Below are 25,109 nucleotides of genomic sequence, written 5' to 3' on the forward strand. Positions count from 1 at the left end.
CAAGCCCAGCTCTCTCAGCCTGTCTTTGTAGGGGAGGTGCTCCAGCCCTCTGATCATCTTTGCGACCCTTCTCTGGACCCTCTCCAACAGCTCCCTGTCATTCTTGTATTGGGGGCCCCAGACCTGGGCACCCAGGTGGGGCTCATGAGGACAGAGTAGAGAGGGACAATCACCTCCCTGTCCCTGATGGCCACCCCTCTTCTGATGGAGCCTAGGATACCATTTGCTTTCCGAGCTAAGTGAACGCACTGAAGTCATGAAAGATAACAGGGTACGAATATGTACAGAAGGAGACCACAGCAGTTTGTGTGGTGAATAATTCCTACCAAGCCGCTTCAGAGACCAGGAGAGGATTATAAAAAATAATAGGGAAAAAAAAGAAGAAAAAACAAAAAAAAAACAAAAAAAAACAAACCCACAGAATTTCACCTCACTACAAAACTGGTTAGAATACCATGTCTGTGGATAGTTAAATGTTTGCTTTCTTGCAGAAGGCACATATGTTGAAAGAATGTTTTTTTTCTACATATATTGACCTGGCAAATGTAGTTGACGCTCCCTGCAGAAATCCTTATATCTGATTGTTGGCTTCAGTTTACCATGAAGCATTGTTGATCTCTATGCAGAATTTTTGCATGTTAACTCCGGGAACACAAGGAGGTAAAGGTGGAAGATTTCAAGGGCTATAACATAAAAATCCATGGAAGACTGTCTAACTGTCATGGTACAGTGGTAAGCCATGCTTGCATCTGAGCAAAAGCAAGGAAGAACCTGTGGGGGAAAGAAAAATCTTGATGGGGAAAAAAGACAACCAGGGAGGAGTACCTCTTGGTGGGAGTACATAGCTGAAGTCTTATTGGCCAAACCTGAAGCAATTTTGAGATCTGAATGGAGATAACAACAAATTTTCCTACAGGAGTCACGTTCATCTTCAGTAGGCAGCTGTACATTGGGTCAGAGTCTGTGCCGTACAGGGAGGTCAGTGGAGAAGCAAGCCCTCTTCACAAAGGATGTCCATGTGGAAACTCAAACAAGTGAATCATGATCTTTGTAAACCTTCTTTGACTATTTAAATGGACTAGATAGTAATTACAGGCCATCATGAAATATATAGGCTTAACAAAACTTGTAGTTGATACAGAACTGTTGGATGTTTGTGTTTATAAATTGGAGTCTAACCTTCTTATTACTGGGCACAAGTGAGATCATGTGATTATAAACTCTTCTGTAAGTACAAGGGAAGGTCAAAATAGGCTTGAAAGTGAAGGATAAATGTATAAATGTGGTGGAAAGAGAGAGTATAGAAATTCTCTAGTAACAGTTCAACACAATTCTGCTGTCGTTATTAAATATTTTTTTGCGGTTTCACTGTAGTACAGGGACTCAGAAAATACTACTACACTGAATTTGAACACTTTATTGCAGTGCACAAAAAGTCAAACATAACAGATAAATAAAGCACTTCATGCACGATTTGAAGATGTGCCTGAAGTGAGATTATTACTACTGGTAAATGATTATTATTTGGGGATATAATTAAAAGATCCTTAAGGTTGCAATTTCTGATTTTCTAGTCAAAATCGAGAAAACTCTTAGAAATGGGATGTGATCTATTTTATTTTTGCCTCCCAGAATACTATAATGTTTTCCCAGAGATAGGTTTTGCTATATCCTTGCTGAACTTCACTTTTTAAAAACACTATTTTTGTACATCTCGCTTTATCTTTCTTGTAGCCTTTCTAATACTCTTTTATTTTTTTTCTTCAGGCATTCACATTACTAAGAAAATAGACAAACTGGGCATGAGGTCATCGGACACAGCTCAGATCTTTTTTGAAGACGTAAGAGTCCCTAGCAAAAACCTAATTGGTGAGGAAGGAATGGGTTTTACATACCAGATGTTGCAATTCCAAGAAGAGCGGCTGTGGGGAGTAGCCACTGGTAAGTCATCGGTTGTGCTGCAGGGGTCTGGCAGGGACACGTGGGTCACCTTACTGCATGACTAATAGCACTTTCCTTTATTCTAAATTATGACCTCTGTTTCTGAAATGTCACAGCGTGGCTACAATCTTCCCTTTCTACAGGAAAACTTGAAACACAAAGAAAATATTTCCTGAGGCAGAGGCTAGCAGAGATTTTCTTCCTTTTCTCAGTGCATTCTGCTGATAAGAAAAAACAGCATCATGTTATGTCAGCTATAAATATAGTGCAAAGGCTATCAAAATACAAACGTGAAATAAGATTGTGACTTTTCCTCTAGTACAGTAAACTAAGATGTTTACCTTTACCCTAGATTGTAGAAAATGTAGTGCTGTGTAAAGACAGTATTACAACTTTGTTTATGCATGTTTTACCTCAATATACACTGAATGTAACAGTGTAAAACCAAATGCTTTTCCCCAAAGTTCTGCTATCGTAGAATTTCTGTTATTCTAATTATTGGTATGTTATTGGCCATACCCAAATCCATATGTTTGAGATTCAAAGATTTTGGATATTTTAGATAACCGTATCCAAACTTTCCCCCTTGTCCCATGCATCTGCACATTTAACTTAACATAAATACTGTTTCATTTTAAAAAGATTGAAGATGTAAGAAGGTTATGTAAGTAACCTCTGTACCCTGTTAGTGCCTGTGTGTGGCTGAGGAATTGGCAACTGTACAAAGTGATATTTTGATTCAGTGACCAGATTAAAAAAAAATGACTCCCTGTTGTGGACTGATCCCAGACCAAATAATTTGGAGCTCAGATGCTTAAAACATCTTTGGTTTGGGCAAAACCTCTTAGTTCAGCCTGAGACAGATAGTAAATATGAGGGTAGTTCTAGCAAAGAGCGGGAGGTCAGACCTGGACGTGATGATGCTGCAGACACTAGCAAGGAGTCCTGTAGTGGCCCTGCTTTTGCACATTGTTCAGGACATTTATGGGATGGGAGTGAAGCTGTGTTCCAATCCATGCAATAGGAACTCTTTATGCGTATTATTAAAAGCATAAATTGGGGTTTGCTGTAACAAGGACTGTGCTATAACCGAGGGCTCCATGGTGTTTTGAAAGCAGTCAGGCTCTCTTCTTCTACTTGGTTGTAAAAGGTGAATATTCCCTGTTTCACCACTTCTCGATGTTGTTTTTCTGTTGTTACTGTCGTTTTTCCTCCCCGTGTTTAATTTGGGCTGATTCCAGATCTTTAGGCATCACCTGCGAACAGCCACCGCAGGCACACAGATCAGCTCCCTGGTACCGCTGCAATGGCCTCTGCAGGTCGGGCCATCTCAGGTCTGCAGCACTGTGCTGAACGCCTGGCACCTGTGCCAAGGCCACTTGCTCAGAACAGCTGTGGTTCTAGCTTGGATGCTGTATGTCCAGGTGTGTGCTCAGATAGTGATCATGGAGATCTACAGGATTCCAGCTGGAAGGGGCTTCTGGGGGGTTGGACTCGATGATCTTTGGAGGTCCCTTCCAACCCCTACAATTCTGTGATTCTGTGATTCTGGAGGTCCTCTCATCGACAAGGCACTTCAAAGCCACATGAGTTTCTTCAGGGCCTTGAACAGGCAAGTTTTGGTAGTCCCTAGTAAAAGAGTATTCCTGCTGAGGCAGACATGTGACAGATCTGGTACAGAGAGCGGCTTAAGTCAGTTTTCTATCTTTGTAAGCAGATGGTACTGTAATAGCCTTGGTTTAGAGCTGTGCTTATGCCTCATAGGTGGCTATTCTTCATTTCTGGTGGCCGCCATCAAAGTATCTCAATTATCTGACTTCATGTTTCTTTGCTTATCACAGACATGTGTTCTACAAAGTTTGGAATGAATCTGAAAGAATCAGAAGATCAGGCAAAATCAAGCCTTTTGGTAGGAGGCAGTTTTTCTGCAGATGTATTTTCTGTCTCATTTGTCTATAAGCGTCATCCTAAAAAGAAATCTTTCACTATTTAATGACAGTGCTATTAAACAGCAGTTACTGTGCCACCTTAGGAGAACTTAGAACCGTTTTGCACACTGAAATCTTGTCAAGATTTGTTTTGATTTATACAGTTCTGCACCTTGTGCTCTTCTTATCTTTGGTAACTGCATTTGACCACTCCCCATTTGCATGACTGGTCAGCGTAAGCACTGCCTCACCAAAGGAATAAGAAGGAGTTCTCCTCCAAGCAAAAAGAACACTGCCTGAAAGATTGCCTTCTGAAATGTAGCCAAGATATATGTGGACTGTATGGACTTAATTATGCACTTTTATGCTCAGTTTGGAGGTTAAGCTAGAACAATGAGAAGCTCTAGGCTGCAGAGACATTCCCCAGGCAGCAGAGCGGCCAGCAGCATTAGTCATGTTCCAGGCAGAGTGACGAGTAGTGACAGCATCAAAACACAAAGTCCAGCAGGTGAGATCACTCATGTCTGAAACCACCAGCAGCTTGGTACTGTCCAGCTTTGCACAACAGCCTGGCAACCAGCACAGTCTTTCAGGAAGTGGGACAGCAGGTCTCAATTCTCCTTTTTTCCAGAATGATGATGATGAACAATCTGGGAAGGGAATCTTTGGTCCCTGCTGCGACCAAGAGAGATGGAGCTCCATCCCACAGTGTCTTTGCTAGGAGGGAACCAGGACTTACTGTGCCCCAAGTTGATTTTGCATTTATCCACAGACAATCTGATGTAAAATGGGTGAAGAGCTCTGGGAGTGAGGACAAAGCCCACCTCTTGTGTCAAATTGCAAATTTCAGAGATAATCAGTTGTGGTAAATGAGAGAAAAAGTGTTCATCAGAGCCGGTTGCCTGATGAATGTGGTTTGTTACACCACAACTTTACAGGCATTGCAAGCTTTCAGTCCTGCAGATAGTTTTACAACCACAAGCATTTTGCTGAAGGCTCTGATATTTCCAGACTATGTGCATGCCTTCAGTAATTTTGTATTTAGGTCGGCACATGTTCATTCTTTTCTGGCCCTCAGATGGACGTTTCTTCTCATTCTCTATTCATGGCTATTCATATGACAATAAAAAGCATTGGTTGCGTTTAAGCACTTGAGGGACTGATCCTGGCATGCTTGCTTTGACTGCTCCCTAAAATTTGGCAGAGGCAGTTTGCTGCAATTCTTTTTTTTCTTTCTTTGTTGTTACCACTTTAGAGAGTTGTTTTTCTTTTTATAAAATATTTTAGTATAAAATATAGCATGAGATATAATGTGCTTCAATCTTATTAGTTATCTTCCTCATGGCCAAATACTAGAATGTGTGTGGGGTGTTTCCTTCCTTCTCTTTTTTTTTTTTAACCTTTTAAAATAAATTTTCAGGGAAACAAATTTAAAACATAAATGGAAAATGAATTACCTATTTTTTATTTTTCTTTCTGTTTTTATCAAGTTTTTCAAGAATGTTACTTTGCAAAACTGGGTCACAAGTGCGATCTTTTCTTCCAAGTGGCACATTGTCAGAGGCATTGGTAAAAGTCACGATGTTTCCTGCTTCATTGAGGAGGACGAGCTGCCACGTATCTGCCCCATGTTGTGACATTCAGCAAACACCGTCACTTTGAGGACCTGTCACACCGACCACAGGAAGGGAATGTCACTATGGTGAAAAAGCAAACAGTTTTCTTGTGAATTGCTTAACTTGGAGGAAAAGAGGGAGTTCAGTGAGTGTATGAGAGAGCAGAATGGCACTTCTCTAATGAATTCTCTCTGCTCCTATAGCCTCAGTTTTATGAGCACCATTGAGTCACGGCCAGTAAGCAGCATGACAGATCCTTTTGCATGGGCAACCAGCGTCCGTAAGAGACAGATGTTCAGCTTGGAGCTTGCTCTACACCAGAGAGGGATCAGCAGTTGCCTGAGAAAAATGTATTCATTTTGTTGTGCTTTGGGTGGAGACATAACAAATCGAAGTGTGTTTCTAATGACCGAAAGTTTCAAGTAGGGTAACAGAAATTGAATGGAAGTAGGAGGAAAAGATTGACAGCTGCAGAACAACTGTGAGTGCTTTCACAATGCTCCACTGCCTGCTAGACCACACAGTCCCTGTGCTGTCCTGGGATGATGTTCCTTGCATGTGCTGTCAGCACAAACCCTTGGGACCAAGTTTGCCCGAGGATGTGAAGAATACTGTATGACAAAAGAGAAAACAAATGCATGCAAACAGATGAAAGTTCAGAGAGAAAACAGGTTCCACTGTTGACAGTGGCATTTCTTCGTACTTACTGGTAAAGTATTGTGAGCTGTTACATTGTACGGAGTTGCTGTCAGTCCTGATTATTCATTACATGCTGTGTTGCTTTAGTGTTTGCTTCACAGTCGATCTTTGCCATTTTAGAGCTATGGTGATAGCTCTAAATACCTGTCCTGAGGAAATCTCCTCTTTAATTTGTTTGCAGTTTGGTTTACCTCCCAGCAGCTCAGGCTCAGCTGTATGCTGCCCAGCTTGAGGTAAGGAACAAGAGGTGCTAAGACACTTCTTGCTCTTTCTGTAGCATCTCTGCAGCTGGAGACCACAGCAAGCAAAAAAGCTATTAGTGTCTTACATTTTACAGTATTGTTTTATCATCCTTTAAGAAAACAGGGGTGTTCCTTCCATACAAGAAACATACCTGAAAAGAGCAATTAGTTCCTGTCCAGAAAACAAATGTTAGAGCAGCAGCGTAGAATTAGCACAGAAGAAATCAAGATATTTTTAAAAGTATGCTTTGGCAAAGTAAGTATTCAGGCTAGTTTTTTTTAGTAAGGAGGGGAAAATATTAAAGGAATAAGAAAAGCTAATCACCTTATGCAACATGGTGGGGACAGGATGCAAAAAGCAATGCTCTGTGGGGGAGCTGATGAATGATGGCGGTGAGGGGCTGATGGTGGGAGCCCAAGGCTGCATATAAGAACGGTGTAGGGATGTATATGAAAATGTGTGAGAGCAGTATAGGGATGAAGTTTTAGGTAGAAGTGTTTTTGAAATTCATGCAAAATGGAGTACTGAAGCACGCCATGCTCCTGTGAGGAAGTTGTGTGCAGAGCCATGGCAGGTGGGGAAAGGGATTTTATAGTACTACAAGGCTTGGTTAAATTTTATATTGCATTTTGTATTCAGATTTTTGTGTCTCAGGTTTTAAATGAGGGTGAATGTAGATTGACTATTTTCAAAAGAGACAATGCAACACTTCTCATAACAATGTATTTGTGAGCTCATTCCACTCTTACCCTCCCTACTGTTAGTCACAATTACATGGGCCCACATTTTCCAAACCAAATTCCCCACAAACTCAGCAGCTGTTAAGAGCTTATCCGAGCTAAGCTGCAAGAGACTGAGCCTATCCCTTCACTGACTGCTGGTTTGCCTTGTAAAATGTCTCTCTTTTCTTGTTTAAAGCAGGGTTGCACTAAGGTAACTAAAAAAAATTGCAGCAAACTAATTCTCTTACTTCAGAGTAGTTTCTCCCATTTCTGACCTGTCTTCAGGCAGTGTACTCTCTTGATTCTGTTTTCATTAGAAGCACAGCTCAGGATTCACTCAAAGTTGCTATGAAGATTCATACTTTTCCCTCTCATTCTTCGATGAGATTAGATCACAGAATGCAATCGTATTCTGATCATGTTCCGTGATCTCTGAATACATTTCTGCCTACTCCCTGAAAGCTTTCTTGAATTTCCATTTCTACCATTGCTCAAGTGTGCACACTGTCTGCCTTCAGATTTTCTTTTGGGATTGTATCTGCTCTTCAGGACACAGGTAGCATGGAAAGCAGGAGTTGTCACAAGGTTGTGATAAAAGCTCCAAATGACTCATGAAGGATAAGGTTTACATACGTCACACTGTGCTCTCTCTGACTTTGCTGCACTCCTCACACCTCCTTTCACTTTCGTCTGAGTTTGGGGCTCAAGTATAACGAGGATAAGAAATCTGTCATCAAGGTACAAGGGAATGCCAGTTTTAAGAATTGAAACTACACCCCAGATTGAGCATATGGAGTGGTTTACTTTAGAAAAAATAACATTTTGAAAAATGTTTGTATTGAAAGAAAACTAATGTCATTTTCAACAAGAAGAAAATGAAAATGGGTTGCATTAAGAGAAGCGTGACCAGCAGGTCCAGGGAGGTGATTCTGCTGCACTACTTTGCTCTTGTGAGACCTCCACCTGGAGTACTGCATCCAGTCCTGGGGCTCCCAACACAAGAAGGACGTGGAGTTGTTGGAGCAGGTCCAGTGGAGGACCATAAAGATGAACAGAAGGCTGGAGCACCTCCCCTGTAGGGACAGACTAGGAGAGCTGGGGCTTTTCAGCCTGGAGGAGAGAAGGCTCCAGGGGAACTTATAGCTGCTTTCCAGTACCTGAAGGAGGCCTACAGGAAAGCTGGGGAGAGACTTTTTATAAGGGCATGTAACAACAGAACAAGGGGAAATGACTTTAAACTGGAAAAGATTTAGACTAGATACTAGGAAGGAATTATTTACTGCGAGGGTGGTGAGACACTGGAACAGGTTGCCCAGTAAGGTTGTGGATGTCCCCTCCCTGGAAGCATTCAAGGTCAGGCTGGATGGGGCTTTGAACAACCTGGTCTAGAGGGAGGTGTCCCTGCCTATAGCAGGGGGTTGGAATTAGATGATCTTAAACGTCCCTTCCAACCCAAACCACTTTGTGATCTGAAGAAAACAATGTCTTTTTCTGTGTTTTGATTCTTAAAGTCTTGACACCACTGGAAACTATAATACAAGAAACCATTGACTACACTCGCCAGCGGAAAGTTTTTGGTCAGCCCGTGCTGCAGAACCAGGCCGTACATTTCCGCCTGGCAGAGCTGGCAACCGAAGTGGAGCTGCTTCGCTCGCTGCTGTACCGTACCATTGGTGAGTTCCCATGTCTGCCTCCTCAGATGTGCTTTTTGCAATGCCAAAACAGTGTCAGGCTGAAGGAATATGGGCAGATGGTTGCCAGACTGTGGTCAGTGACCGTGTGTATGTAATCTTTTTTCTTTTTTAGCTCTCTACGTGGAAGGCAATGATGTGACCAAATTTGCTTCCATGGCTAAGCTAAAGGCAGGTCGCCTGGCCCGTGAAGTCACTGACAGCTGCCTCCAGTTTTGGGGAGGAATGGGATTCACCAGTGAGGTTCTGGTGAGCAGATTTTACAGGTAAGCAAGTAAATGGTGGAACCAGGATGTTTCTTTACTCAGATTTGTCCTCTTAGATATTCTGCTAAAAGATCACTCAATCAAAGGGCCAGCAGTCCCTGGCTTACATGAATAGTATTGTTCCACAGAACAGCGTGTCACTGATTAATATTAGGGCTCAGACTGCAATCGTTGACCACACCATGCAAGTGCTGACTGTTCTTTTGCCAAATGTTGGCCATATTATAACAATGTGGTTTGAACTACCCACAGGTTAGCTTGAATTTCAGGTAAAGGAAATAAAGTCTGTGTTTTCCCTAGTGAATCTCTGGCACCTGCCAGGCAATTGGACTAGGAAAAAAAGGCAAAGTCTATGAATGAGATTTTTTTTTTCTTTTGCTCTTTTCTTGTAATCTTGATTACAGGAAGAGAGCTAAAATAAAACAGCAGTAGTTTTCCTAACTGTGAGGGACCACTGAAAATCAGTTTCATTTTTTTCTTCACACCTCCACTCCAAATATGTATTTGAAAGTGGAGTTCAGCACTGGGCTCCTGCAGTAAGCTTCACTCCACGAAGAGACGCAACTGGCCCTGCCTACAGGCCTGTGGTAGTCATTCCTGATAGCAGTCTCCATGTAGTTAGTCATACCAGGTACCATGTGAGACATCTGAGAGCTGTGACTGCTTCCAGAAAGTCATTAGATCATTAAAACAGTCTTTTTGCAAAGGCCCATGCTAGGCCTTTGAAATTTTGCAGTGTATCTACTTCTGTGGCAAAATTCCCTCAAAGCAAACTATTTTTCTGGCTGCTGTTAGCAAAATTCTGGCCCCATCCAATATTGCGCCAGGGGACCAAGATGGAACTTAATTTTTCTTCCAAAAGTATATTTCAGTTCAGCCCTTGTAACACAGTACCTCATTAATGGTTGGCAAAGTAGTGGTTCTGTTGGTAAATGCTGTATTTGTGTAAAGTGAGAAAAGATCATGTTAAATAAACCAGTAAAAAGCTTAATTCTTTATAATAGATTGTTTTTTTAATATATATGTATATATATATTTTTTATTATTATTATTATTATTTTTTTTTTTTTTTTTGGAGTAATGAGGGCTATTTGAAAGAAGTAGAAACAGCATGTGAAAAAGAGTGATGTAAACTTATCAGAGACTTCATGTCAAGTCTCTTCTGTTGAAACCAGTACAGAAGAGAGAGAAGAGGCATGCCTTCTGCTGTTTAGCTCCTGTCCTTGGTTGAGGAGATAGAGGTGGGAGAGCTCTACACCAAACACCCAAGTCATGCTTTGATGCCAAGCATATACTACATAGGTAACAGGGTCTAACAGCATAGGTAATACAGACACTTTCTCTTCCAGCAAACGGAGCAGCTAAACTCTCTGTTCTTGAGTGTGCCTTTCTGCAGTGACCACCCTGCCATCAATGGCAGAGTAGCAGAACACAGTAGGAGTTACTCTTTCTGCCTTTAAGAGCATTTTATGAACATGGAATGCCTTTGTGGTAAATCAGAGACTTTTTCAACTTGTGGATTCCTGAAAGGTACAGTCTGCTGTATGGTGGTGATTTCAAGCGAGTTGTCAGTAGGAAGTTTTTTCTTATTTGCCTTTGTCATCACCTCTTTATTAGTAGCAAGTGGTCCTCAGTGAAGCAGATGCTGAAAGCTACTGTGGTAGGCACTTTGAATATAATGAATGCTTGTCTCAAAGCACTTTCTACCAATGTAGTCATGTATAGACACTAAGTCATATACATTTGTATGGCTTTGACTTGTCTTTAGATTTCCTACCCCAGGCAGGTTTTTCCATGTGAATTGCAGAATAGTTTCTAAGCACCTCAGTACAGTCACATTTTCCCTGAGAAGAAATCCAGACTATTTCCTATTAGTATCAACTGTGTCTGCTGGCTAAAGAAATGTATCTTTCTGCTTCTAAAAAAAAACAAAACACTTATAAATAAGGCCAAAAGTAGCGTGATACTTACACCCTAACATTTTCTGTGAATCAGTAAAATTCCCTCATTGAGTAACCAGGGAGAAGTAGAGTATTACCTAAATAAACAATTACAGGTTCAAGTTAGAATCCTGTTAATCTGTAACGATAAGCAAAGCAGCAACTTTCCTAAAGCCGTTGTGTTTTTTGTACAGCAGTCTGAGTAACCACTCACGTCACTGTGATATTTGTAAAGTAGCACGCAGGGCTTACAATAACTGCTCAGCATGACAGCCTGTCATAATGTACAAGGATTTTTCTGCACAATACTAACTAAAGTTCCAAGGAAATGTTAGTCTCTAACACGTCAGGCTGTTAATCTTCAAATAGTGCACAGCATAATGCAGGGTTAGTGCATTAAGTCTTTGAATTTTGGTCAATGGTGTTACTGGGGAGATACTAAACAGACCCAGCACAACAGCCTGCCTAAAGGCTTTATTCACAGCTGTCAGTTTTAGTAGCTAATAGTTTGCAGATCAAGTGTCTTTTCTAAAGTATTGTATTCTCTAAAAGGCGTAGCTGAAGGTACCTCTTTAACCATGTAGGAGCCTATACTGGGCTGATTTAATATACTTAAATGTTTCATTTTCAGTTGTAGGGATTCTGAGGAGAATGACTTGGAAAAGATGGAACTGAGCCCAAAGACCAAAAGTTTAATAGAAACACATAAATTAGAAAATGAAGCCTAGGATCTCCACTCTTCAGCTTACTAGTATGATTCTGGAGAAGGGAGACAGACTGGAGTTGTGTTTGTCTGCTTTTCTCTCTCTGACATCAAATGCCTCAAAGATCCCATGACTTAGGAAAAATCAGTTATTGAACAAAGTTCCCATCTATATGAAAGCCCAGGCTGAGATAGACCAGAGAGAGGGAAAAATTCAGAAGCAAGTCTGTTGCAAGTTCTCAGATTTCATAACTTCTAAAAAAATTCAGTTAGTGAATGTTCCAGTAGTAATTGAATCATAGAACTGTAGAATGGCCTGAGTTGAAAGGGGCCTTAATGATCATCAAGTTTCCACCCCCCTGCTACATGCAGGGTCATCAACCACCAGACCAGGTTGTCCAGAGCCACATCCAGCCTGGCCTTGACTGCCTCCAGGGATGGGGCATCCACAGCCTCCTTGGGCAAGCTGTTCCAGTGCGTCACCACCCTGTATAACTTCAAACACTTCTGTTGAAGTGGGAAAAGCTTGTTGACTTTAAAAAAGTGGGGATTTTTCTTTGTTTGTTTGTTTGTTTTTTCCCCAACCTTAATAAGTCTGTGATTGTATTATAATTTTAAAGTATTAAACAATGTCTGCAGTGGCTGTCAGTTCTTACAGGTTTTACTCTTGTGGGAATGATGGGGAGAATACTGACTTTTTTCCTTGGTGCACTGTGAAAGACTCAAGAAAGCAATACTAAAAATTCTTGATGGATTGTTCAAGTGGAATAGATAAAGCATACATAGCTGCAGAAGAAATGATTTCTTTCTCCATCTGCCATCTAGGTGTTGCAAGTCTTATTTGTAATTAAGGATGGCTAAAATCTAACTGTAGAGTATCTCTGAATAAGGAATGAATGCATTTCCTTCTAAATTATTTTTTTATTTGTATCTTCCCCAAATTAAAAAAAAAAAAAAAAAAAAAACATTTGCAATATTTTAATTAGTTTCATTCATTATTTTATCTTTATCTATTTTTTCATTCTTTATAAAACATGTCTAAACTAGAATGAGCCCAGTTCATTGGTTTATTCTTTAGTCAGTCTGTGCAATTATAACCATTTGTTCGTGTGAAACAAAACAAAGCCCATCCACGTGTGCTGACAAAAAAATCTACTTTGCAGTCAGCAGCTAACTGTTGGGGCAAGAATAATAACTACTGCTCAGTGATCCGTGAAAACAAATACGTGTTTTCAAGCTTTTTCTACACAGCTCTTGTAAGAGTCTGAAGATGGAAGAGATCACACGATATTAAACTTGGGGATACATCTGTAAATTTTGTGGAGAAAAATCTTGGCAGAAGTGCAATTTTAACATAATGGTGATGGGGAAAAAAAAGCTGTTGACCCTTTGAATCAAGTGCAATTTGTGCTGGCAGGAAGCACCATTAAAATAGCCTTCTTGGAATCCGTGATGCTCTGAATCACATAGATCTTAAGGATTTGGCAAGGTGCAGTACCAGTGCTTTCCTAGCAAAGCAGGGAGCAGCATCCCTGAGGGAATCACTGCTATGAAGTCAGGCTGACAGGGAAAACAGAACGAAAGTAACCAAAACCCCTGCTCTCAAGAGTGCTCACTTTTTCACGTAAAAATGGCAGTGATAACTCCCACAGCCTCAGCTAAAAAAGGGAAAGAGAAAGACTTATTTTATTTTCTCAGAGTTTAAGTTATGTGAAGACATCTGCACTGACGATCCTGCAGGTTTGTTCAGGAGTTTTGAACAGTAAGAACTTCTTAGATCCTGTTGTTATATGGCTTTCAAGAGGAAAATGTAATTCAGAGGCCCCCCTCAGTGGGCAAAGCCTCTTAGCTGCAGGCAGTAAATGGTGGTAGGACGCACAACTACAACACACTCTACAGTTTTATTGGCTTGGTGCTAGACATAGATTTTGTGTGCAGTGGTAGTTGCAGCTTTAGTGCCTGTGAAGCATGTTACAAGTGCAAAAGCTGCCCTCGTGTTCACTGTGAGATCAATTGGTACCTGTCCTTCATTTTCCCAGCCTGAAAAACAGCCCTGGTGATGAGCACAGCTTGATTTGTGCAAACACCAGCCAAAAATGAAAATTAAAACTGAACAACTGCACTGAGACTCTGCAACTTAGTAAGACACTCAGGCTGTAAATTAGAGGGTCCCTCACATTTCTGCAGGAGGTTCTATGTTAGCTAACTATGAAAATAGAAAACGTCATTTGGTGATGTGGAGGGTCCTTTCTGTCCTGTTTGCCTACTAACTATAAAGTATTAGTAATGTGGAGTGAGGTTGGTAGGCGGCAAGGGCTCCTCACCCTCCCTCATAAGTTTTTTAAGTCAGCATTGAAGAAATGGTTATTTATTTTTTCATCCATCAAAAAATGGATTTTTTTTTCAGATGCGTGGGATGCCTCGATATGAGAGGAAACTCCCTGTGCAGAGCATTGCGGTTTGGGTTTGTTTGGGTTCTTTTGAGTTGAGGGGCAGTGAATGCAATGGTTATCTTTTCCCCAGGCAAATTGCTTTGGCCTTCTGATCCTTCCAGTCTCCAAGGAAAACAGCATTCAGCATTATCTCTTAAAATTACACCTCTTGTACCTGTTGAGTGCATTTGGGGCTGGTTCCTTACTGTCCTTGATAGGAGTGATGCCACTACATATCAGTGCTCTTCTCCCCAGAGTTCCAGGTAGTTGAGGGGCTGCAGTTCTGCACTGGAGGCCACAGAAAGGCAATGTGGGAATCGGAAAGCAAGGTGTTGCTGTTCAAAAGCATTCCAGGGGCAGCCTGCCTAACACCATAACTGTCTAATATTTATATATATTAAAATATTTATATACTGTGTTAATATATCACTGATATTAACAATCAAACTATTTACTTATAATGGCTTATATGCAAGTTTACTATATAATCTTCCGCAGCATTCTCACAGTGTTCCTGGGAGGACAGTTTGTCCCATGGTTTTGTTTTCTTATATTAAAAGCAAGTCTTATTTTTAGAAGGAGGGCTAGTAGATTAACAGCATTTGAATCCTTTGTCACCTCAGTCCTTCTAAACCAGGTAATATCTTCTGTCCTGTCTCACAGGAGAGGGATCAACATTAGTTGATGCCTACAGTTTGTTTCTGGAGGAAATATTCCTCAAAACAGAGACAAAAATATAATCACCAGCAATTCTGAAGGACAGACTGACAGACACACACACACAGGTGAAATACTCCTCTTTTTAAAAGCATTTGCATAATGGCTATCTAATAATTTGAAATACCTGTTATAACTTTATATAAACAAGCCACAAGTCCTGAGATTTCTGCTGCAAATGGAAGATTTTTATCTGCACCACAGAGTAGTTTTGTGGAGGCATTGTCAGAGGCTTTCTGGCTTCAAAAAGCAGCACCAAAGCACAAAGAAGTAACCTACCGTTGTTCCAATTCTGTTGCCTTCCACAAAACCTGTATGAAGGTGTGAAATTTTCATGCTATTGAATTAAGAAGAGGCAGTTTAGCAGAACTGTTTTTCATTCATTTTTTCCTCTTCCCCAAAGAGGAACAGAAACTTGCTCAGAAAATTGCTTGAAGTGCAGTAGTTAGCATTCTAGCTAGCCAAGGGAATTGAAGCAATACTGTGAAGGATGATTTAGCAATATAAATGGTGGGTTTTAAATAAGTTGAGTTAGAAAGATCATATCAAAAGTAAATAAGCTTGGAGCAGCTGTTCATTTTTAAATCAGAGAAACTAATGCATGTTTAAACTAGAGTTGTGCTAGATATTCATATAGCCATTAGGGAGACCAGGGTGCTTTTTTTGGTTGAAGAACACACTGTATAAAAAAAGTACCTTCTCCATGCAGTTCTGCAGTACCTATGTATTGATTGACTAATACTTCTTTTACCAGAGACAAGCAAACTTAAATGCTTCAGCATGTTTTGCTGTTGCCCCCTAAAATCTTCTTCATCTCCTACAATTCATAGAATCATAGAATTGCTCAGGCTGGAAAAGGCCTTAAAGATAATCGAGTCCAACCACAACCTAACCATAGCACCCTAACTCTAACAGCCCACTGCTAAATCATGTCCCTGAGCACCACATCCAAACAGTTTTTAAACACATCTGGTGATGGCGACTCAGCCACCTCCCTGGGGAGCCTATTGCAGTGCTTAACAACCCTTTCTGTGAAAAAGTTTCTCCTGAAAGTTGTTGAATGATAGCAACATACAGCTTTGGCAGAGGAGCAGTGGCAACACTGCAGGACCTAGCGCAGACTGACTCACGAGGAGGAGGCAGTGGATGTGGCATTCTGCAGCCAGCTGGCAGACATTCGGTGCACAGGTAACTAGGAAGAGCCAGCTGACACTTTTACATGGCAGGCCAGGGATGGGACCTATCCAGCAGTCTCCTCAGAAGCTGCAGGAGCTCTGGCCAGGCTTACATGGGCATTTGTATACTAGGAGAAATTGTAGCTTACTTGAAGAGTAAAAATACAGTGTTCTGCCAAGTTAAGGTTACTTTTGAAAGAATGTAACCACTGGTCAAACTAAATTGTATCTCCTCACCTTCAACCATCAACACCATTGTCAACAGAAGGGTATTCACAGTACTGGCACACAGCTATCCACATCGTGCACACACCAATAAGCTAGGGATTTAAATGCAGTAAAAACAGCTCCATAAAGAATGCATAGAGGAATAAATGAGTATGTGCAATGGTTCTATCAGTACAGTATGCAAATATTTATATCTGCTCTTTGTATTTCTACAGGGATTTGAGACTGGTGTCAATAGGTGGTGGTACAGATGAAATCATGCTTTCTATTATATGCAAACACATGGAAACGCTTCCAAGGAAATAACACATCTGCACTCTTCCTCAGAAACTTAAGCAAGCAAGAGCATGGTTATTACTGCATCCTGAAGGTAACAGGCAACATGATTTGAGCGTGGAAGAAATAGGAATGGTATTTATAAAATATCAGTAAATTTTCCAGGAAAACACTTGTCAGAGTGTTTCACCAATATCATGATGCATATTCTCCAATATCAAATTAATGTTATTGCCTGCAAGATTTTTTCCATTTTTAGTGATTTACAGCTTTGAGGGCTCTGGTGATCCCAGCTAAAGAAATCTTGTCTTCTTCAATCAAGGTACAGCTGCATTTTAGCTCATCTATGCAACCAAATAAGAAACATAACTTCCACATGGGTCTAGGATAATTTCAGTAGTAACATGATCTAATTTCACTTAACTTCACTTTCAAGTCACAAAATATTTATTCCATATCCACTTGATATTCAAGACCCAGCAGTGGCTTTGTTCTCAGTTCCCAGTATCTTCCATATCTCTCACGTTTAGCAAGTAAACATCAAAATTAGTTACTTCAGCAAAACCAAGTCAAAAATCACAATCCCCACAGTCCAGTCACCATCATTACCTTCTCATTCTTGTGCTGCACTCTGACACAGATGTTTGCTGGTAGGACTGGAGGCAGATTTTTAATTTTAGAATACTCCAAACAATACCTTACTTGTACTTTTTTGGAGTACTTGAAATTTTTGGAGGCCTGAATTTCAGCAGTAAGGTTTCACATTTTATGTGCAATTATGAATGAAAAATATTAAAGTGCAAACGTGAACATTGTAATCAGTTAAATGAGACCATAAAATGTGCATGCCACAATCAAGTTGAAACAGAAGTGTACTAAATATTAAAGTAAATAAAACTAAGTATTTTCAATATTTTATTGAGATCTGTTCAATAAAGTCTCACTGAAATACACATCTACTACGAAGCATCAGTTCTCCCTTTGCACTTCCTAAAATCTCATTCTTTACACTTCACTGCTTATCAGCCATACCTTCAGAAACACTGGCAACTCTCCTTAAAAGGCAGAAGAGACAGCATGTCTTATTGAAAAAGAAAAAAGCTTCATTGGAGTTCTTGAAAAACAAAGAAAGGAAGACACAAGCTCATTTTTTTTTCCTCCTATTCCTTCTCCCCCAATCTCACCACATCACTGAAGAAAAGAAAGAAAAGGAGGGAGAGGGATCCTAATCTGTACGATTTACCTTTGATCTGGTCTGACTTTTAAAACAAAATTCCTGTTGGTTTTACACATGAACTGAAGGACAAGTAAGAGGCTTTTTACCCATATGCTGTGGCAAGGGAAAGCACAGCATATTGTTCAGAACAAATATGGGAAATGTCTCAGCTGTGTAACTAGTTGCACCTATTTTCTACTCTATATTATGCTGATAAATACTACTTCCATTTATTGGTAAGTAAGAAAGAAATATCCAGAAATTGCTCAGACACCACGTGAGACAAAGATTGTTTTCTAAACGATGACCAAATATCAAGGGAGTGTGGATGTCAAAGTTACATCAATAATTATTGCCCTGAATGCTAGGCACCCTTACATTCTCTCAGTTGGGATGGCAAATCATAACCTATTGACTACTGACTTGAATACTGTGTTTGTTTAGCAAGCCTAGCAATTCTCATATAAATATCGGGATAATAAATCTTATACATTCTGATATTTGTAGACCTTTTAACAGTCCAGAATTAAATGGGCTAGAAACAATTGCATTTCAGTTACTTTTATAAAAGACATCCTACAGAATGTGCGATTTAGACATAATATTCCTGTTATATATGAAAGTGAACATGAAAAGTGTAAAAGGTATCCATGTATTTGAACAGAGTTCACCATCACACAAGTCTAGTTGCTTAAGTGCAGCACCATTTCAAAAAAACAATGGTATTCTACAGCAGGAAAGTATGCATACAAACAACAAGAATACTCCAGGACATTTTATTTGTCAGCTCATAATTAACTTATTAATGGTATGCTATACAGTATTTCTAAAAAAATTATTTTAAAAATGTAGATACAATTTCAAGGTCTAGAAAACAATATTTTTCTGTCGAACCCAGTGATGTGATACTTTCAACTATTAGAAACTACTTTGTGAGTTAAAGCTAAGTGTTAGAAGTACCAACCTTAATATGCTACCACCTCCAACAGGTGCTTCATAATATTTACAGTTATCAATATAAAATCTAAAATATTCAACCTCATATTCAAACATCATGCAGAGTAGATTCAGGGTTCTCAGAGAATGAAACATAAATGAGCTAATGGTACAAGTTCCAGTGATTCAATGGAATCATTAAGTTTTGAGTACTTTAAATGTAAAGGAAACATTTGCATTGTGTCCAAATTTGTTGAACCAAATGATCAAAGGCATTTGCTTAACAGAACAGACACGCAAGCATCATTTGTCACATTTAAAAGGAAGATCCAGTTTTAAGTAACTTCTCCCCCAAACAAAACGTTTAAGCTACTTAAACATGCAGACCATTAGACCCATCAATCTAGGCATCACAAAAATCACTTTTGGGGGGTACCACCATTACATTTGTTACCCTCAAGCCAGCCTTTCAAAAATCTACAGATAAAACCAATTTTGAAAGACCCAACTGTTGGTCATGCTTCTGAAACCCAGAAGTTCTGAAACCTAGGGAGCTCTAATTTAGAGCATGGCTCAGATTGAAAAGCAAAATGAAAGCGAAGGCCTCGTAGTTCTGCAATTATTTCATATCTGAACAACCTTTGGTTTTGGGGCAGTTCTTTGATTCCTCTTGTATTTTTTTTAACCAGTTCTGTAAACTCTTTTATTCTAAAAAAAGCAACTTAAGAGTGCCAGCAGTTTCTGTGTACTTATAAATAATCCCCCCAAAACAGGGGACAGTGGGAGAAATTCCAATACATCAAGAAAGCTGTATATAACACTGCATTAAGTACTAATGCAATTTACAATACTTTCATTGTGTTTTATCAACAGAATATGGCAGTTTAAATCAACGTTGTCATTAATTAAGACTGATGGTTGAAATTACACAATTTAAACTTAAGACAACATGCATCACCTGAGTTTAATAATCCAGTATGTTACAAAAAAAACAAATAATGCAAAGAGCATCATGTAGCATAATATTTTTGTCTGGCTCCCTCTGGACAGCCTTCTTAGTCTGCCCATAGTCGCACCTAGAAGTCCAGTTGCAGAGTCAAAATCATTATCCTGTGTTTCAATGAAACAGAACAGGAGAGAAGAGAGGGGAAAACAAACAAAAACATTACATATATAGTCAGCAAGAAGCTGTCAACATATTTATACAAACGTTCAAACTACATAGAAGAATGTTCTACATTACTAACTTCACCATCCTGCCCCACATTTAAAGAAAATTAGTGAAAACGCACTTACCATTTCTGATAACAATTTGTTTTGATTTTTAACTTCTGTTCCAATCTCAATAGAAAGCTATTAAAAAAAAAAAAAAAAAGAGGTTTAAATAGGAGTCATCAGCTATACATAAATTAGAAAAGTTGCTCTAAAATATATGATATTACTAGTGCTTTCTTGGGTGAAATGTGAAAGAAATATCTGGCATCTTTGAAAAACAGAAACTTAAGTTATAAAAACAAGTGCAGCATTCTGTCAGCAATCCTCAGGGGAGGAAATAAATACTTATTTCAAAAACTGAAGATCCAGTCAAGTCTGAGTAGCAACTACTCATTTCCTTGAACTGTTAGAACTCCTGACTGTGAAGCAAGGACAAGGCCTCCACAGCCACAGTGCTTTCCATTAGCCACAACCTCTACATTTTTGTGGCACAACCTCACGACTTCTTACTGCTGCTGCTTTTCACCACCATCTATAAACAAGTCACAAGTCCACCTATTTTAATTAAATGTGGCTATAATTAAGTACTTACTGATTTTATTGCACTGACTTTGGTGCGCAGACTTTCTGTTAACCTTTCATTTTCTTCTTCATATACACTGTACCCACTGTTAGTATAGCCATAGTTACCAGCTGGCGCCCCATCACCTGTAAGCAAAAAAGCCAGTAGTTACAGACAGAAAATATAATTGGAGTAAGTGTTCTTCACTCATGGGAAAACACTCTGCATTTAAAAATGCATTTCCTTAACAGAAATCAGGCATCTGAAAAGAGGTGTTGCATGTTGCAAGAGACATAGATTCAACCTTTTTCAAACACTGAAGTAATCTTGCAAATCAAAGTAGGTAAAGATTGAGGAATGTTGGCAATTAAATGCTATATTTTTCCTGAGAGGGTGTTTTCAGATGGTTTTTATGGAAATCAATCTAAATATTGCATGAAGTTGTGAAAGCAGCGCTGAGGTTGCTACACAGAGCAGTAAGCCTGATTCAAATAAGAAAGAAGAGCAACAAGTAACATTTGGCTACACCTGCCTTTGAAGGAGAGAGCATACTCATCCTTACACGTCTCTCTACAAACAGGACCTTAGACCAGAGGCCAAGCCTGCAAGCAGAAGAGCACACTGCTCTTTCTGTCAGCATCCTGCAGTTCTACTCTCCTGCCTTTGCCTTTTGGGTGATGGGCTGCAGGACTGCTTTCCAGAGAACTGATCCTGCAAAGAGAGTAAGCAGAGCAGAAGAGAACTGGAGCTGGTTTCCTCAGCTCCAAATACACACTGTCCCCAGCACCTACTGGATCCCCTACTGACAGCAACTGGGCAGCAGCACTGGGGTAGGAGAAAGAAGGCTGAGTACAGCCTAGACAGAAATCAGCCTAAGACCCCAAATGTAACATTTGAAACCAAAGAAGCAAATCCAAAACAAGAAAAGCAAATAGAAAATATCCTACTAGATTGATTCTACTAACAATCCAGTTGTAACACTAATGAGTATTTACATGGCAAGTTGGAATGCCACACTAGTGTCTCAATGCCACGCTTTACATGCTTTACAAAGTGCAGTGTTTGGGTATTTTCCTTTTTGAGGAAAAAGTGAGAGAATAGACACAATGACATTCATAGATAAATCCATATCTCAGTTTCACTGTGTGCTTTGCATACATACTTGTAAAAGAACTATAGTGCTACTTCGATAATAGATGTCATTTTATCTCAAGCCATAAAGCCATTGCTAAGTGTACATAATGATAATTTTTCAAGGATTCAAAATTTAGAAGTTTGCACTTGTAAAATGGTTTTTAAATTTTATTCTGTAAGTTAAACTAATGACAAATACACACAGTAAGACAGAGTGAAAAGCATCTTTTCACTTCATCAGAGGGAGAGCTCAGGGTTGTTTCCTCTTGAAATCAGAACTACTGATGCCAATGTTAGCTAAAAAATTATGCTATTTAATGGAGTCAGGATTGTTCTTATTGTTTTTCTTTACAAAAACATCTAACTACAGTACCTCCTACTAAGTAACAAGCAATTTTGAATGCTTGTAAGTTAAAACTCATAGCAGGAGACTTGTAACTAAATGGTCTTCAAGGTCCCTCCCAACCCAAGCCATTCTGGGATTCTACGGTTCCAGAGAGGAAATGGGAGGCTCTGTGTAGAGCCTGGCTACTGCCACTTAAAGGAAGGCTAGAAACTCCTACATGGCACGTCTACAGGCTGCCTTGTAACACCACTAATTGCCAGGACACGCCCATAGACATAACCATAATATCATCTCAGGCTAAACAGGAGGTACCAGGTAGCTGGAAACAAAAGCAGACATACTGGTGTGCAGCTTGTACTTCCAGCCCATGGAATAAAAAGGTTGGACTAACAGCTGACATATGAAGATAAACCAGCAAATTTCACTGCAGCTGATAACGGTCCTAAGAGACATCTAAATCATCTGTTCAACTTCTCAGCAGGTGTTTCAAGAAGTACCTTCTGGATGCCCCTTATAGCACTAATTGTAAGAGCCTTGCCAAGAAAAGGCCAGCTCCAGCTTGTTCCTTCCATAGCCACCCATCCCCTCACTCCTTTAAAAGCATCAAAAGAGGGGTAGCCAGCAGGACAAGGGAGATTACTGTTCCTCTCTACTTTGCCCTCATAAGGCCTCATCTGGAGGACTGCATCTGGGCCTAGGCCCTCACCTCAGAGAAGATGTGGAATGCTTTGAGGAGTCTAGAGAAGGGCCACAAGGATTATCAGAGTGCTGGGAGCACCTCTCCTATGAAGACAGGCTGAGGGAGCTGGACTTGTTGAGCCTGGAGAAGAGAAGGCTGTGGGGAGACTTGATAGCGACCTTCCAGTTCTTAAAGGGAGCTTATAAACAGGAGGGAAATCAACTTTTTGCATGAGTAGATAGTGACAGGATAAGAAGGAATGGTTTTATACAAAAAGAGGAGAAGGTCGTATGTCAGGAAGAAATTATTTACTCAGAGATTGATAAGGCACTGGCACTGCTGCCCAGAGAAGCTGTGGGTGCCCTATCCCTTGAGGTATTCAAAGCCAGGTTGGATGGGGCCTTGGGCAGACTGATCTGGCAGCTGGCAACTCTGCCCATAGCAGGGCATTGGAACTAGATAAGTCTTGAGAACCCCTCCAACCCAAGCCCCCAACGATCCACTGGAGATGCCTGCTCTCAGGAATACACACTCAGCCATCCCCTCACCACACCACCTGTGTGTATGGGGACGTGACAGCACTTCGAGGTCCCAGAAAACAACACACGAGGTCAAAGTTTCCTTCCAGTCATCAACATGGCTGCTGGGTGAAGGGGCAGCCCCGGGACTCCAAGCACACCCCGCAGAGACCCCGGCCTTTCCCCCAGACTCTACCAGCGCTAAACTGAAAGTAGATCCGCCTTCTTTTTAACCCAAACGTAGCAGGAAAGCATACAGAACGACTGAAATTAAATAAAACACGAACAAAACTGGCAGGACGCCCTTCCCACCCAAGCCCCGACCCACGGTCGTGCCGTGCCCATCGCATCGCATCTATCTTACAGCACCGATCGGCGCGACGGCCCGCAGGCCCCTCGGGCCCCCACGCAGGACGGCTCTTACCCAGCCCCGCGCGCCGCATGGCTGTGCCCGGAGCCGCCGAAGAGGGTCGGGAGGAGGAGGGTGAGGAGCGGGACGGCCGCACCAAAAGAAGCGGGAGCGGAGCTCGGCCTGGCCGCCGCTGCTCCGCCCGCCTCGTTCACCGGCAGCGCCACGACAGCGCCGCGCCGCACGGCCTGCTGGGAGCCGCGGTGCGCGGGGACCGATGGGAAGTGTAGTCCCGAGCCGCGGGAGGGCGGGAGGCGCTGCGCTGCCGAGGGGAGGGCCAGCCGGTCAGAGAGCACCGCTGCGGTGCCTCGCTGTGCTGAGTGCGAGTGCCGCTCGTAAACAGCAATTCAGCGCTTCGCAGCAAAGCGTGGAAATGGTACTGGCGCTATTAATGTTTCCAATACAGTTTTATTATATTGAATTTCTGCTGGTTTTTTTCTTTTATGCACTGGATCACAGTCACAAGTGGTCACAAGTGCTTTTGAGATGCCCGATCAACATATTTTTTGAATCAAAGGCAACATGTAGGAAGAAAAAGCAAATAAGAAAATTAAGCCTTAAGCAGTCTGCAAACTGATCTGTCCTAACTGTGTTTTTGTGAGCAGCCTGTATAGGTGTATCATAGAATCACAGAATCACCTAGGTTGGAAAAGATCTCTAAGATCATCCAGTCCAACCATCCAGCTATCACCAAATTTCCCACTAAACCACATCCCTCAGTACAACATCTAAATGTTTCTTGAACACCTCCAGGGATGGTGACTCCACCACCTCCCTGGGCAGCCCATACCAGCACATGACCAATCTCTCTCCTTTCCCCAAAATATTGATCAACAATTGCGCTCTTTCCATTTTTTCTTTATAAAAGGGATGTTCTACATATCTTTCCAACAGGAGCCATTTCTTATTGCTCTTATCTGTTGGTTATATTTACTGGCTCCAGTTCGACTAGAAGAATAAATTTACATAGCAAACAGTTTATTAGTAGATTACTCCAGGACTCTATTGCAAAAACAATAGTGAGGGGAAAAAAAAAAAAAAAAAAAAAAAAAAAAAGAGAACAACAACAAAAAGAAGCTGTGTGAACAGATACCATATAATCAAACTTCCAGTATACAAAGTACAGCAAAGGAGTCTTATTAATGCGATAATGATAATGGCAGTATTATCATTGAATTATTTAATGACCAACCAGACTGACATTATTCTTACATGTTTGATAAACAGGTTTTCACAGTCAGCATGATTACCACTACTTTGAGCACTGACAGGCTGTGAAAACAACCCAGCAAGTTACAGTCATCATTTGAGAGCTGAAAAGCTCATAGGGCATTATGTTAGTACCAAATACTTCAACTGCTGTTTTCTGAAGTAATAAGCTGCAATTTTTCAAAATAATAAAACAAAGGTAGTTCAAGTTTGATCCATTGCATAATTAAATAAAAGCTGATGAGACATTTCCGAATAAAATCATTGCACTTACCATGTAGAATCTGGACTAGATCACAAAATAATTA

At 40.7% G+C, this 25,109-nt stretch overlaps 2 protein-coding genes across 5 annotated transcripts in view; one reads left to right on the plus strand and one right to left on the minus strand.

Annotated features, from left to right (window-relative positions):
* LOC125695741 (probable acyl-CoA dehydrogenase 6) overlaps nt 1-17,490 on the plus strand; it is a 78,948-nt gene extending 61,458 nt beyond the window's left edge. For both annotated transcript variants that reach the window (XM_048950617.1, XM_048950618.1), the window contains 4 exons: nt 1,768-1,941; nt 8,661-8,822; nt 8,956-9,106; nt 16,517-17,490. In XM_048950617.1, coding sequence (XP_048806574.1) covers nt 1,768-1,941; nt 8,661-8,822; nt 8,956-9,106; nt 16,517-16,607 — 578 coding nt within the window. In that variant the 3' untranslated portion in view covers nt 16,608-17,490. The remainder of the gene's footprint in view (nt 1-1,767; nt 1,942-8,660; nt 8,823-8,955; nt 9,107-16,516) is intronic.
* BET1 (Bet1 golgi vesicular membrane trafficking protein) lies at nt 1,948-23,786 on the minus strand. Of its 3 annotated transcripts, none has more exons than XM_048950622.1 (5): nt 23,608-23,786; nt 20,537-20,652; nt 20,026-20,082; nt 11,078-11,144; nt 1,948-2,159 (listed from the first exon to the last, which is right to left on the minus strand). In XM_048950622.1, the coding sequence occupies exons 1-4, from the start codon at nt 23,624-23,626 to the stop codon at nt 11,112-11,114; spliced, it is 225 nt and encodes a 74-aa protein (XP_048806579.1). In that variant the 5' UTR covers nt 23,627-23,786; the 3' UTR covers nt 1,948-2,159; nt 11,078-11,111. The 3 variants fall into 3 exon arrangements, with proteins under 3 accessions (XP_048806579.1, XP_048806578.1, XP_048806576.1); XM_048950621.1 differs by lacking the exon at nt 1,948-2,159 and adding an exon at nt 3,944-5,566; XM_048950619.1 differs by lacking the exons at nt 1,948-2,159; nt 11,078-11,144 and adding an exon at nt 19,440-19,839.
* Nucleotides 23,787-25,109: the final 1,323 nt, after the last annotated feature.

Source organism: Lagopus muta, chromosome 7 (assembly GCF_023343835.1).
Source record: "Lagopus muta isolate bLagMut1 chromosome 7, bLagMut1 primary, whole genome shotgun sequence".
Classification (NCBI taxonomy): Eukaryota; Metazoa; Chordata; class Aves; order Galliformes; family Phasianidae; genus Lagopus; species Lagopus muta.